The sequence below is a fragment of the Falco cherrug genome, chromosome 6 (assembly GCF_023634085.1).
Source record: "Falco cherrug isolate bFalChe1 chromosome 6, bFalChe1.pri, whole genome shotgun sequence".
Classification (NCBI taxonomy): Eukaryota; Metazoa; Chordata; class Aves; order Falconiformes; family Falconidae; genus Falco; species Falco cherrug.
In genome coordinates, this window is record NC_073702.1 from 43,458,144 (window position 1) to 43,470,414 (window position 12,271).

At 37.7% G+C, this 12,271-nt stretch overlaps 1 protein-coding gene across 1 annotated transcript in view; it reads right to left on the reverse strand.

Moving 5' to 3' along the window:
• Positions 1-12,271, reverse strand: part of SHPRH (SNF2 histone linker PHD RING helicase) — a 65,220-nt gene that overhangs the window by 38,495 nt on the left and 14,454 nt on the right. Inside the window, exons 10-14 of the mRNA XM_055713254.1 lie at positions 9,439-9,690; positions 7,955-8,033; positions 6,010-6,173; positions 5,667-5,923; positions 2,805-2,926 (exon numbers count right to left, since the gene is read on the reverse strand). Of these exons, the coding sequence (XP_055569229.1) occupies positions 2,805-2,926; positions 5,667-5,923; positions 6,010-6,173; positions 7,955-8,033; positions 9,439-9,690 (874 nt within the window). The remainder of the gene's footprint in view (positions 1-2,804; positions 2,927-5,666; positions 5,924-6,009; positions 6,174-7,954; positions 8,034-9,438; positions 9,691-12,271) is intronic.

A 12,271-nucleotide genomic window follows, 5' to 3' on the forward strand; every position in this document is an offset into this window, starting at 1 on the left:
TTAAAAAAAGAGTAACAAAAACATACACATATTGTGTTGTTTTGTAAATATACACAGCTCTGCAGCCAATATATATTCTCCTGAATTGAAAAAAGTAACAAAAACATACACATATTGTGTTGGTTTTTAAACATACAAGCAGTCACAACTGGCCGTCACTTGTAACATACTAGAGATGTTTTCAGAGAGGCTGTATAGTATTTGCTTGTCTTCAAGCAAACCTTCCTTATTCATTCCACCCTCTCCCCCCAAAAAAAATAAATCAAAAAAAACCCCAAACCCCAAAAATCTGGTAAAAGACAGAGTATTATATTTCACAAATACTAAAGCAGTTTCCAAATTAACTATCTTTTGTGACTGCAAAATCCGTAGAATTCTTGATCCTAGAATACGTATTCACAGTTGCATAAGTCTGAAAACCCCATAATCTACAACTCACTGCAGTGGTGCATTACTAAATTTGCACTGCAAATTCACTCCTCCAGTGAAAACAATGAAAGTTGTGTCATACTTCAGAAATGCAGAAATGATTAAATACATGCAGGGAGCATAACTACTGATGTAAGCTGCTAACATCACAATCACATCTCAGGAAATATATTTATAAATTAAATATATATAAATTAAAAAAGAAATATAAAATTGAACTTGCGTATGGAAAAGCAGCAAAAAAATAATCAATTTTTATTTTCTTTTCTCAACCGATTGAAATTTACTTAAGTCAGTAAGAGCCTTAGCAGACTCTTAAAACATGGAGAAGTACAGGGACATGAAAAGTATAAAAACAAATAACAGTAAAACAAAAATCATCTTCCTACCTATCTGTAAGTGTAACAACTCTATTTCAACAAGATTGTTTATTCTTACATTGAAACAGTTGCCAGTTGTAAGAGTGTAGTCCTGCAATATACTGTTGCTATTACTAGTAACAGGCCAAAAGTGCTGAAATTTGCTGAATTTGCATGGCCTCAAGCTTGAGGCTTGTCAGGCCTCCTTTGAACTCTTCTTGACCCACCTCGACCTTTTCCTTGGCTGAGCTGTGACAGCAATTTCTTTAATTCGCTAGGTGTCTATGACTAATTTTGTCTTTTTTTTCTTTTTGAACTTTTTTCTGTGTGGTACAATCACAGCTTTATATACACAGCAGTAACAAGCAGTTATTCCACATAGAATGAGATATTTACAACTAACACAACGATGTAGTGTAGAGAAATACAGGCCTAGTAACAACAGCAGAGAACTTGAAAAGTAAAGATTAGGATGCAGTGTAGAGTACAGCCATGGGATGCTAAGAGATGGTGCACAGGCTCGGCAGTGAATAAGGAAGCCATGGCTATTAGTAACTCACCCACAGTCAAAGAAATGAAGACCTAGAGCTGGACAAAACTGGTTTTAGGGGCAACAAAGAGAACAAAGAAATAGTATGTAACATTCATAAAAGGCATCATGTACACGAAGTTTGGTGTTAATGTGGAACTGCAGACCAGTGATGAACGAGAAAGGTGTAAAAGTGTGCTAGCAAACATAAAAATGACCCCAACTGGATCCTTGAGTGAGAAAGAAGAAACCATCAACAGAAACATCTTACTCTTCCTGACAAAGAACTCCAAATGATAACTAGCCATAGCATTGCCACCCCCAGTATGAAACCACTGACCTCAGGACCCAGAAGGGCAGTAAAAAGGTAAGCATAAAAGCAGGACCAGCAGTAGAAATAAGCGCGATGATTATTCTTTTTTTGCCCAGAGCAATTAGAGTTGGACTAATAACAATTAGACTTCTAAGATTTCAGCTGTACCAACAATAAATTCATGGCGTCACTTCCATATAATATGCACTTCCTCCTGGCTGATAAAGACGACTGAGTAACAGTAATGCTGGGGGGCATGGTGTGTGTGTGTGTTATAGACCAGAACTCTGCCTCGGTCCTGTTTTTATTTCTCACCAGATGCAATTTTCATCAACCTACTTTTCAAAAAAGGCCAAACTTTACTTTGGCTAATAATGTAATTTAGAAGTATTTAAATTTTTAAGCACTTGATTCTACCTGGAACACTTGATCTCCATCCTGCAATCAAAACAAAGTAAAAAAACCTACTAACTACAGACTCTGTAGTCTTTCTGAAAGTAACAGAACAGGCAGTTCGCTTGTTCTCCTCTTTGAAGGAAGACTTTAACATGAGCTGGAAAAACTCAAGCAGTTTGTCAACTTTAAAAGTCTTATTACTTGGCAAAGAGGCATTTGTTCCACATTCATGACTAAATTATTTTAGTTTATTCTAATATTGTTTAATGGGACATTTGAGATTAACACAATTAGTTTTGTTTCCCATTCAAAGCTTTTTTCCCCTCAACTCAGACAAACTACATACATACAAAGCTCTATAGCAAGCAGTAGCAAAGAGATTCCACAGTCAGGATAGCAGTTTGCATGGCAGGGGGCACAAAGGAAGCCCAGAAAGCAGTACTGATAAAACAAAAGCAGCTTAAGTACAATTACACAAGTACTACTTCTTTTATCCTCTCAGTACACAGGTTGTAGAATCAAGAAAGAATATAAAACATAAAAGCCAGAAATACTCTGAGACATCTCAAAGATACACCAAACTACACCTTGTTTCCATCATCTAGAATGAATGTTGGTTTTTGTTACAAATACTGTTACAAGCCTCTCTAGTTTCCCTGGATTTCACTATGGCTTTCTCCCTCAATTAGAAAAAGCCACTGTTTTTACATTGTGTTGTCTAAACCATTATTAGCCTACTAAAAGGAGTAAAGAATATGCTACAGCCACCCAATCTTACCTTTAATGATATGGATGCCAGCTAAGCCATTTAGAGCACACACCAGTTGTCGGTGAGCTTCCTCGCACTCTGTTCGACATTTCTTCTGTAGAGATGTTAACAGTTCCTCCATGGTCATGGTGCTGAAATGGAGACCAAATGGCTCAAATTTGAAACAAAACCACAACACTAGAGAGGTAAAACTGTCATGCTGTGCAGCACAGAAGATTATTACTTGCATGCAACATACTGTGCAAATGTTTACTTGCGATTTATTTACTTATTAAAAAAAACACCTAGTCAGCTTTTCTTCCAGCTGGAGCTTTACCCTAACTTGATTATGTCAAGGGGTTGACAGCTCCTAAAAGCAAGAAATAAGAAGCAAAAGGAAAATTAGAACTGGGTAAAATATTCCTTCACAAGGCAAAATAAATCGTTCCTGGAAACAAGCAAAAATAGACCTAATTTTGCTAGAAGCTGTTCAAATGAAAACAGCTATGAGACTGTGTTTCTCCCCTCTTCTACCAATTTAAACATGCAAAACACATGAGGTGTCAAGGTAAACAGAAAATTATGTGAAATGAGAGTAGTAAAGATTAGCAATTATCGTTCAAACTTCCTTGTCTACTTTTGTTTGTAATATTTGTAATTCATGAGAAGAATTTAGTCCGGAGAGAATTAGCTTAACATAAAAATACAGGAAATTGACAGGTAAGAGGAAGAACAGAGATGAAAACGAAGAAAGAAAGAAGCATGAAGAACAGCTTGGAGTAAGGCCAAGGGACAAAGAATCCAGGCAGCAAGACTGATGTGAACAGATAGGAGAGTAAACTGCAACAGTCTACAACAGCTGACCTGAGGCTGCTTCTGTGACCAGTTGTTTCTGTGAGAACAGACATCACCCCGTGCTCCCTGAAACTCTGCTCCTCAGCCTCACTGACCTTCAGGAGAAGCATCTACTATTTGGTGTATAGTGCTGTAGATGGAGTAGGGTAAGAGGTGATGTAACTCCTGTGCAGTTTGGTCCCAAGATATGCTGGAAGGGTATTCTTGACTAAGCCTTTAGTTTACCTGCCTTGCAACACTGTTCCATTTGCCCCCGAGTTTACACCACAGTAGGCTTTAGATCAATAAAATGACTTTGTAATTAGCTGAATTCTGGAGGGGTATTGGCATATACACATAGCACCTGCTGTTCATACTCTGATAATTCTGCTATTACTACTTACCTTTCATTTTCAAAACCATCAGCAGTTTCAAGAAAAATTGTAAAAGCAAAATGATGTACATAAAGAGTATGCAACTTGATACATAGCCTGAGACTACCAAATGAGACAAAACCAAACGTTTTTTACTCAGTTTAACTAGAGGAGCCTAGAAAACTCCCTTTTGAGGGCTATATTTTTGCTGAGTAGATGCTCTCATTTACTGCCTTCGCTACACAAGTGGGAAAAAATGTCATCTAACATGCAACATGCTTCAAACTCAGCTTTCTTGTTTCAGGCCAGTTTCTCTTATCCATATGCTCCAGCATCAACTTGCTTGTTTCAGTAGATTTCTCTTATTCATCAAAACTCCTAGCACTGAATTTCTTCATTATTCTCCTAAATATAATCAAAGCCAGGGCCAGGAGCCAAATCTTCTGTTCTAGGAACGTCCACTGCTGCTGTCAAGCTTGGTTCACAAAAAAGATATGTAAACAGTGCTGGGAAACAAATTTTCTTTGTACATAAAATTTTAAGAAAAATTTTCATTGCTAGTCCGCAACCATTCCACCAAAGCCAACACACTACTAAGCTGTCCCCAGCATACTCAGCTCCGTTTAGATGTTTCATTTGTACTCCACAGGCTCATTTTAATGCAAATAATCTTGTATAGGCTGGTGGGAATATTGATTTCTCCCACGTCTGAGTCCTTGCTTCCACACTAGCAGACTGTTGGACAGAAAGTGCTATAGCATAGCGCCTACTACTGGTACTTGCTAAAGTAGGTGCAACGTCCGTTACAGCTGCTTAGGCAATGTAGGTGCCCTGTGTGAGAAAGGGGAAGGAGTAGGCACAAAACTTCATAAAAGGATAGAAAAAGACTGAATAGAATGGATGAACAAGAACAGGGCACAGCAGAAATAACACTGGCAGTGTTAATTTTTTCCCTACCTGTAGCTTCAAACAGAAACAACACAGACAGTACTTTGAGAGCCTGGAATGAAAACAGCCTGTTCTTTCACAACGCCCCTCTAAATGACTGAAAAAGTAATAGTAGCTATATTTCACAAAGAGTGCTAGCAACATGCTGTTGGTCTAACAAAGGCTAAGACCAAACTGGTATCTGCAGGGCACTTGAAGATGATCTTGAAAGCACACAAAGGAGGAAAAAAAAGAACGAAGGATTTAAACAGCTTTCAATGTTGGATCTATCTTTACCAATTCTGCAACCTTAGATTAACAACATTTTCTTTGAATTAAAGAATTATACCATTCTGTTGGTTCATTTTGGTTTTTGTTCTCATTTATAAACATGAGTTTTCTAAGATGAATAAAAAATCAGTGGGCTTATTTAAAACTGAAAGAGAATCTGGTTTGTTTCAAACTCTGTCACCTGCAACACCATCAGTATCCATCAGCATCGTAAGGTTAAAATGTTACTGCACTAACAACTGCCTCCCAGTATCATAGTCTTTTACACAAGAACTACATTAACTACCCTACTGCATCCTACTCAGCTTCAGAGGTCAGATACCTTGGTGTGCCATAGCTGCATATTTAACTAAATAAGCTTAAAATTAAGCTTGTTTGAGAACTGTACAGGATCTTGCACTGCTGGAGACAATCAGAGTTTTTGCTTTGGATAAAGCCAGCCATTTAAGAAGTGACAGAAATTCACCTTTTCTGTAATGGCAAGAACTCTCCCCGAACAGCTTGTGGATGACAGCAGGCCTGCCTCAGCCGCAGCAAAGGGTACAGAATAGAAGTCACAGTCCTTCTATCTAGGCTACTAAGCTTAAGAGTCCAGTCTGAAATCTTCCTGAGTTTTGCCAATGCATCCTGGCAGCACACCTCGTGCTGGCGATGATAGAAGTGTCTCTCCACAGGAGAAAAGTGAAGCCAGTGTACATTTTCTGTCTGAGGAGGGATTTGAATCTGCAATTAAAAAAGAAAAGTAATTTGCAAATAAAGGTATTGATAAATGTTGTTCAGGAATTTTAAAAGCCAAAACTCTTATTTACTTGGTCAATCACATCCTTCTTTGCTGATCTCCACATTATTTTGGCAATTAGACTGTAGAGAGGCCGGGGATTTTTCCTACAATAAGGTCGATATAAAAGCTGGTCCCACCAATGTTTGACCCAGTAAGGATCAACTCCAAGAAAAAGGACTAATCCGTACAGATCTGCCAAGAAAAGAAAGTGTTTTAGTACAGTGTTTGTGCTCTAATACTTCACAATATGCCTCCAAAAAAATTACATTTCATACAAAGGTTACCAGACATAAAGCAACTACATCCTGGCTGTCATCTTTCCACTTGTTTTCCAGTCATTCCCTCACCAAAATAGGTAATTTGACCAAGTGGAGGACGACTGAGGTTCTCTCCTTTAGCTAGTTGTTGATTTTCATAGAACTTTCTGGACTATAACTATTTGTGAGACACTTCCCTCTTTTCAAGTTTTCAAGAGCAATGAACGTAAACCTATTCAGAGCAGAGGTGAGAGGTAGAAATTACATGATTGCATATGGTTAACTGGATTTGCCAGGTTTTTCTAAAGCAATACTGCTCAGTATCATTACTTCACAGCCTGCTGTGCACCAACTGTCTGTTGCCCACAATCCTAGAAAGGGCTGCAATTGAGAAGACATTCACTTTTCTACTAAGGCATAAGACATTAACAAAACACACTTTTATTGTTTTCTTACTAATTGAGAGATGGTTCAGAAACCCATCATTCTGGGGGACAAAATTTAAGGACATACTGACTTTAAGCTCATATCTAAATCTTACTGGAAAAGATGAGAAATGCGAGACATTCACCAAATACATCACAGACCAGGGGAAGAAAAATTCTAAGAATTATTTCTATGCAGGAAGCAATTTTTACCCAGACATTCTATCCCATTTAATTACAACACTGGGGCACAAACTGAAATCAGTCAGCAGTTTTCTCCCCTCTGTGATGGGGGCTGCCTCAATATAGCCTGAGCACCTGGCCAACACGTATTATGGACAACGTAACATTTCAGATATGTATAAATCAACACTATCATACATAAGGACTTGAACAAGTTAATCATGACAGTCAAATGAATCACTTCTATAGTGTTTGCTTTATTAACTATGTATTCTCACAACTACTGTGTGTATTTATAAATTTAATCCATAATTCCATAATGAATTAATCTACAATATTGACTTTTATAATAGCTTGGTATCTGAACAATACTTCACAAATGCACACAAATGCTTACACCGATTTATCCACCTTCAAATTGCCTCAATGTGCACCACATATTTCTAAATCCAAAGAACACAGGGAGATAAAGAAGTTACTCTGTTTCCTTTCTTTTTTCTATCTCTGTATGAAGCCTGTCTACAGAAACTTGAGTACCTCACAAAAAAGACAAGATAAATGACACCTGCTAACATACAGCTCCCTACGCCACTCATCTCAATTCATTAAGTCCTTACATAAGGACTTAAGACAGTTTCATAAAGCTTTAGTACAATTTTTAGAATTTATATTCATGGCAGCTGATGCCCACAGTAGTTCATACGGGGCTATGCAAAAAGCAAATACAGCTTTGCTTGCTGTATTGGACAGAAGGGTTCTGTAAGCAGTGCAGACCATCTTTAGCTGCAATAAGGAAGGGTTAATATTTACCCACTTTACTAAGTGAAAATTGGAGAACAGCCTTGAGTCAGCTGTTCCACCATACAGCTTTTCTCCTCAAAGTATTTGCTAATTCAGGGAGATAAAAAGATTTCAGCTCTGCAATTTTTGTACTGATACATTTATTTATTGATGGTTTTATTACATTCTTAAAGATTATTGCTTCCCAAGTCAGAGCATCTAAAGAATTCAGAGAAAAAATAGCAGACATTTTAACTGCTTCAAACCACTACACCTAATTATCAGCACAAGAAAAACCCACAGAAGACACTGCTACATAAAATCTCACCTTCTAATCCTCGCTGCACAGGAGTGCCACTGACACACCAGCGATTGATTCCACTTAAGCGGAGTGCCATTTCAGCAGCCTAGCAAAAGAAGATAGAACCAACAGTTGGAAAGGAAGAACGGAGTGGAACACAGTCTGTAAAGATGTGGACCTTATTTTTAAAAGGTCTGAACATTTTTTCAGTATGTGATATTAGCAGACCTGTAAGCAGCATTGATACAATATATTATAAAAATGTGTATAAAATTACTGTACTGAGCTTTTTTGAGGGTAACTGAAAGCTGGTAAAAGTCATATCCACTTCCAAATAATTAAGTGCAATTAAGGTGTATTGGGTCTGGCTGAGCCCCACGGCAGCCCTCACAGTGCTGTGCTTGCACTGGTAGCTAGAAAGTTGGTGATACCACACCAGTGGTTTGACTGCTGCTGAGCAGCGCTCGCACAGCATCCAGGCTGCCTCTCCAACATCCCCCACCAGCCCCCAGCAGGCTGGGGGTGCGTAAAATCTTGGAAGGGGACACAGCCAGGACAGCTGACCCGAAGTGACCAACAGGATATTCCACAGCATACGACGTCTGCTCAGATATAAAAGCCAGAAGAAAGGAGGAGGAAGGGGAGGGGCAATCATTATTTACAACGTTTGCCTTCTGGAGCAGCCACTACACATAATGAAGTCTTGCTTCCCAGAAAGTGGCCGAACATCACCTGCTGATGGGAAGTAGAGAATAAATTTTCTGGTTTTCTTCACTTCCACAAGCGTGACCTTTACTATTGCTTCATTAAACTGCCTTCATCTTGACCCGTAAGGTGGGGTTTTTTTTTTCCATCTTATTTTCTCCCCTATTGTTCTGCTGAGGAGGAGAGTGATAAGAGTGGCTTGGGAGGCACCTGGTATTCAGCCAAGGTCAACCCACCACATACAGGTTCAAAGACGACAAACAGCAAAAGAAACAGTATGTGGGGGAAAAAAAAACCAAAACAAACAATTAAAGCCCATAATTCATTATGTAAGTAGCATTTTTGTCTTCCTGTCTTGGGCAAAAAGACTGGACAAATACTAATTAATCACCCTCTGCAGACTACAGCCCTAGAGTTTGCAGACAGACTGTTGACCATTTTAGCTTCTAACTCAAAGGATGTATCTATGCCTCTGAATCACGTCACCGAATAGGCCAGTGTCTTGTCTGAAATTATCAAACACCATATACAACGTGATGACCTAGTTTTTTGAACTGTCGGTATAGATTACGCTAAGTATTTTTTGAGGTGGGTATACTTCAGAGTCTGCCAAAATCCCAAGAGAAGAACCACTTACTAGTAAATAACTCCAACAAAAAATTCACTTATAAAGAACAAGCTGCAAGGACAAATTACCTGAGTGCAATGAACGTTAAGAAGGGGAGAGGGAAGTTTATTGTATTATTTACAATAAGCTTGTCAAAACCTTTTCAAGTTAAATAAATTCATGACCAGGAACGTCATACCTTTGCAGTAGTGCATTCAACCATTTGTGCTTCATCAAGGCAGATCCTCCACCACTCCACTGCTACCAAGGGGCTGGGAATGGCCATGTACCGCTTCTGGTTGCGGAAACGGCGCCCATCTTCACTGTTACTGTGGGGTATATCTACATAGTTCAGTTCAGTGCGGAGGACATCATATGTGGTGATAACTACCTCCTGCTCTGCCAACATGTGTGGCTGCAAAAAGCCATGCTTCTTCACGCCTTGATACACCTACACAGATTTGTGTTCAATAGCACAATAGCAAAGAATGAAGGTAAGAGCCACTTCAATAAAAATTCTAACACACCCATACAGCTTACAACATGCATGCTTTTAGCAGTGTTACTCATATAAGAAGAAACTGTTCATAAAACCTGTATTCATATAGTAGCATGGTGGGAAATACACAGAAGTAACACCAATAATAAATGCAATCCAGACACTGATGCAAAATTTTTTATGTATGATTATTTATATTTTTACAAAACAAGCTTTTCCTCCTTTGAAGAAAAACAGAAAAGGACTTCAGTATTTTCTACAACAGTTATCTGTTGTAACAGTTACTTTGCAAAATTAATTATTTCATAATGTTGTACAGAGCAACATTATGTAAGTCAGTGTTACATATTCAGTCCTCTCCTTCTTTACCATAGGTATATTACCTTTCTCCCCAATGCCCCAAAAATTTCATGGATAATTAAGCAAAGACAGAATTATGCAGCAAAACATTTAAAACCCAGAAATGATACTCTGGGTAATGTTTTATCTACAAAAAAAAAAAAAAAAGACTTCTACAGAGACTCAAGAGAAAGAAAGAATACCTAGTAAGAAACAGTCCCTGTGCATCCACAGAATATTATTATAAACCTTTCATGTTGACATTTGTTCTAATATCAGAAGTATTTTTCTTATCTCCCAGCATTTTAAGCATAAAGCTTTTTTTTAAGTGTAATGCTTTTTAAAGCATTTTAATCCTTTGGAAACATACTACAGTTTAAATAAAAAAATTAACAAGCTACACCAAATACAGTTTAAATAAAAAAATTAACAAGCTACACCAAATATCTTACTACGTGCTTCCCCAGGATAATATTCTTTATCTAAAGAAAATAAATACAGCACGTAGTACGAGTCCCAGTATACTTACAATACCAAAACATGTTAAAATTTCAAATAATATGTGGTACAGTACACAATCTATTTTTAGAATAGGAGCAATTCCTCATGTCCTGGATTTTCAGGTACTAAGAACAATTATTACTAGAGCTATGTATCAATCGCCTTTTTTTTCCTTCTCATACAAACTTTTTCTCTTGCTCCCAATTTACTTCAGGAACCTACTTCAAAATTACAGGCATCCATTGCTTACTTTAAGAGTTTTATCATTACCTACTCCTTAACACTCATCTAGGTCTGTAGGTTAATCACAGTATTAAAATAAATAAGGCCTCCTTCTGACAGATACAGGAATATCCCTATCTTTTTTAGCAAGAATCTGTATTTTAGTCTCATCTTGAAATAACTAGCATCTTTCTATTCGTCTCTCATTCTGCAAGTTCATGATTTATCATATAAGAATGCACAATCTTGCTTAGTGTTTACCTGCAACTACCTACAAACACTTTTACCATTTAAGAAAATCACAGTGTCTTTCAGTCCCTCATATGGGCACAAACTTTATCACTCTCAATCACACAACCAATAGTTAAAAATACCAAAATTAAGGTGGCACTATAAAACCTTAGTTGATTCCCCCCCATCTTTACCCCTTGATGATCAGTATGTGATTTCACATTTGTTAATTTCACTGTTAACGGTCTTTTTCTTCAAGTAATAATCTTCCTTTATGTTTGTGCATACGGCAACAGTGTTTCTGTCAACTGGAAGAAACACTTGCAGAAAATTTCTGTTCAGCTTCAGAGTGTGACAATGGAGGACGTGCAACCAAGTCAATGCACATGAACAAAAGAGAAAGAACGAAAGAGGAGGAAAAAGAAGGGGAAAAAAAAAAAGAGCATGCTCACTGAAGCAACTGTGAAGAAGAAAAAAAAGTAGCTGTCGAAGTCTAATGATCTCTTCCATAGTATTTATGAACAGATTTTCCGGAGGTTTGTAACTTGGCCAAGTGTTGGTTGTTTTCACAGCGGCAGGAAAAGACAACCTGCCACAAAGCAAGATCTACAGATAAATTTTAATTTCTTTGTCTATTACATAAAGCCATCAGAATTTCCCATGGGTTGCAAGCTGGTGGAAAAATAAAAACCACCCTTTGCATGCAATGCAAAGCCTGTTAACATGAGAAACTAGTTCTTTGAAATGTCTGCACTATTTTCACGTTAATGTTACAGAAAAAACCCAACAAATTCTCATTTTGAAGCAACACTGAAAGGAAGTCTGGATGACTTATAGTTGGCAGTTAAAAAAAATTGAAAACAGTGTCTTAGAATGGAAGGTGTTACACAGCTTAACATACAGACATGCGGGATTTAAGCTCTTTTACTGTTACCATGTAAATCTATTTCTGACAGTTTTCATCAAAGCTGGTATAAAACTTGGACTGGATCCTAAGAAAACTGTGCAAGTTTTACACATTTGTTAGCTGCTGCACTAAAACTAATTACACTTCTCACACAAATAGCTCACCGGAAGCCTAGAATTCACGTATACATCGGGCATCTATGCAGCATAGCTGAAGACATCAGATATATCCCTGAATACAAAGCTTTCCCTCTTCATCAATCTGCTACTACTATTATTTTATTCAAAACAGAAGGGATGTACGGTTCTCAGAGTACTTTATCCTTACAAAGGT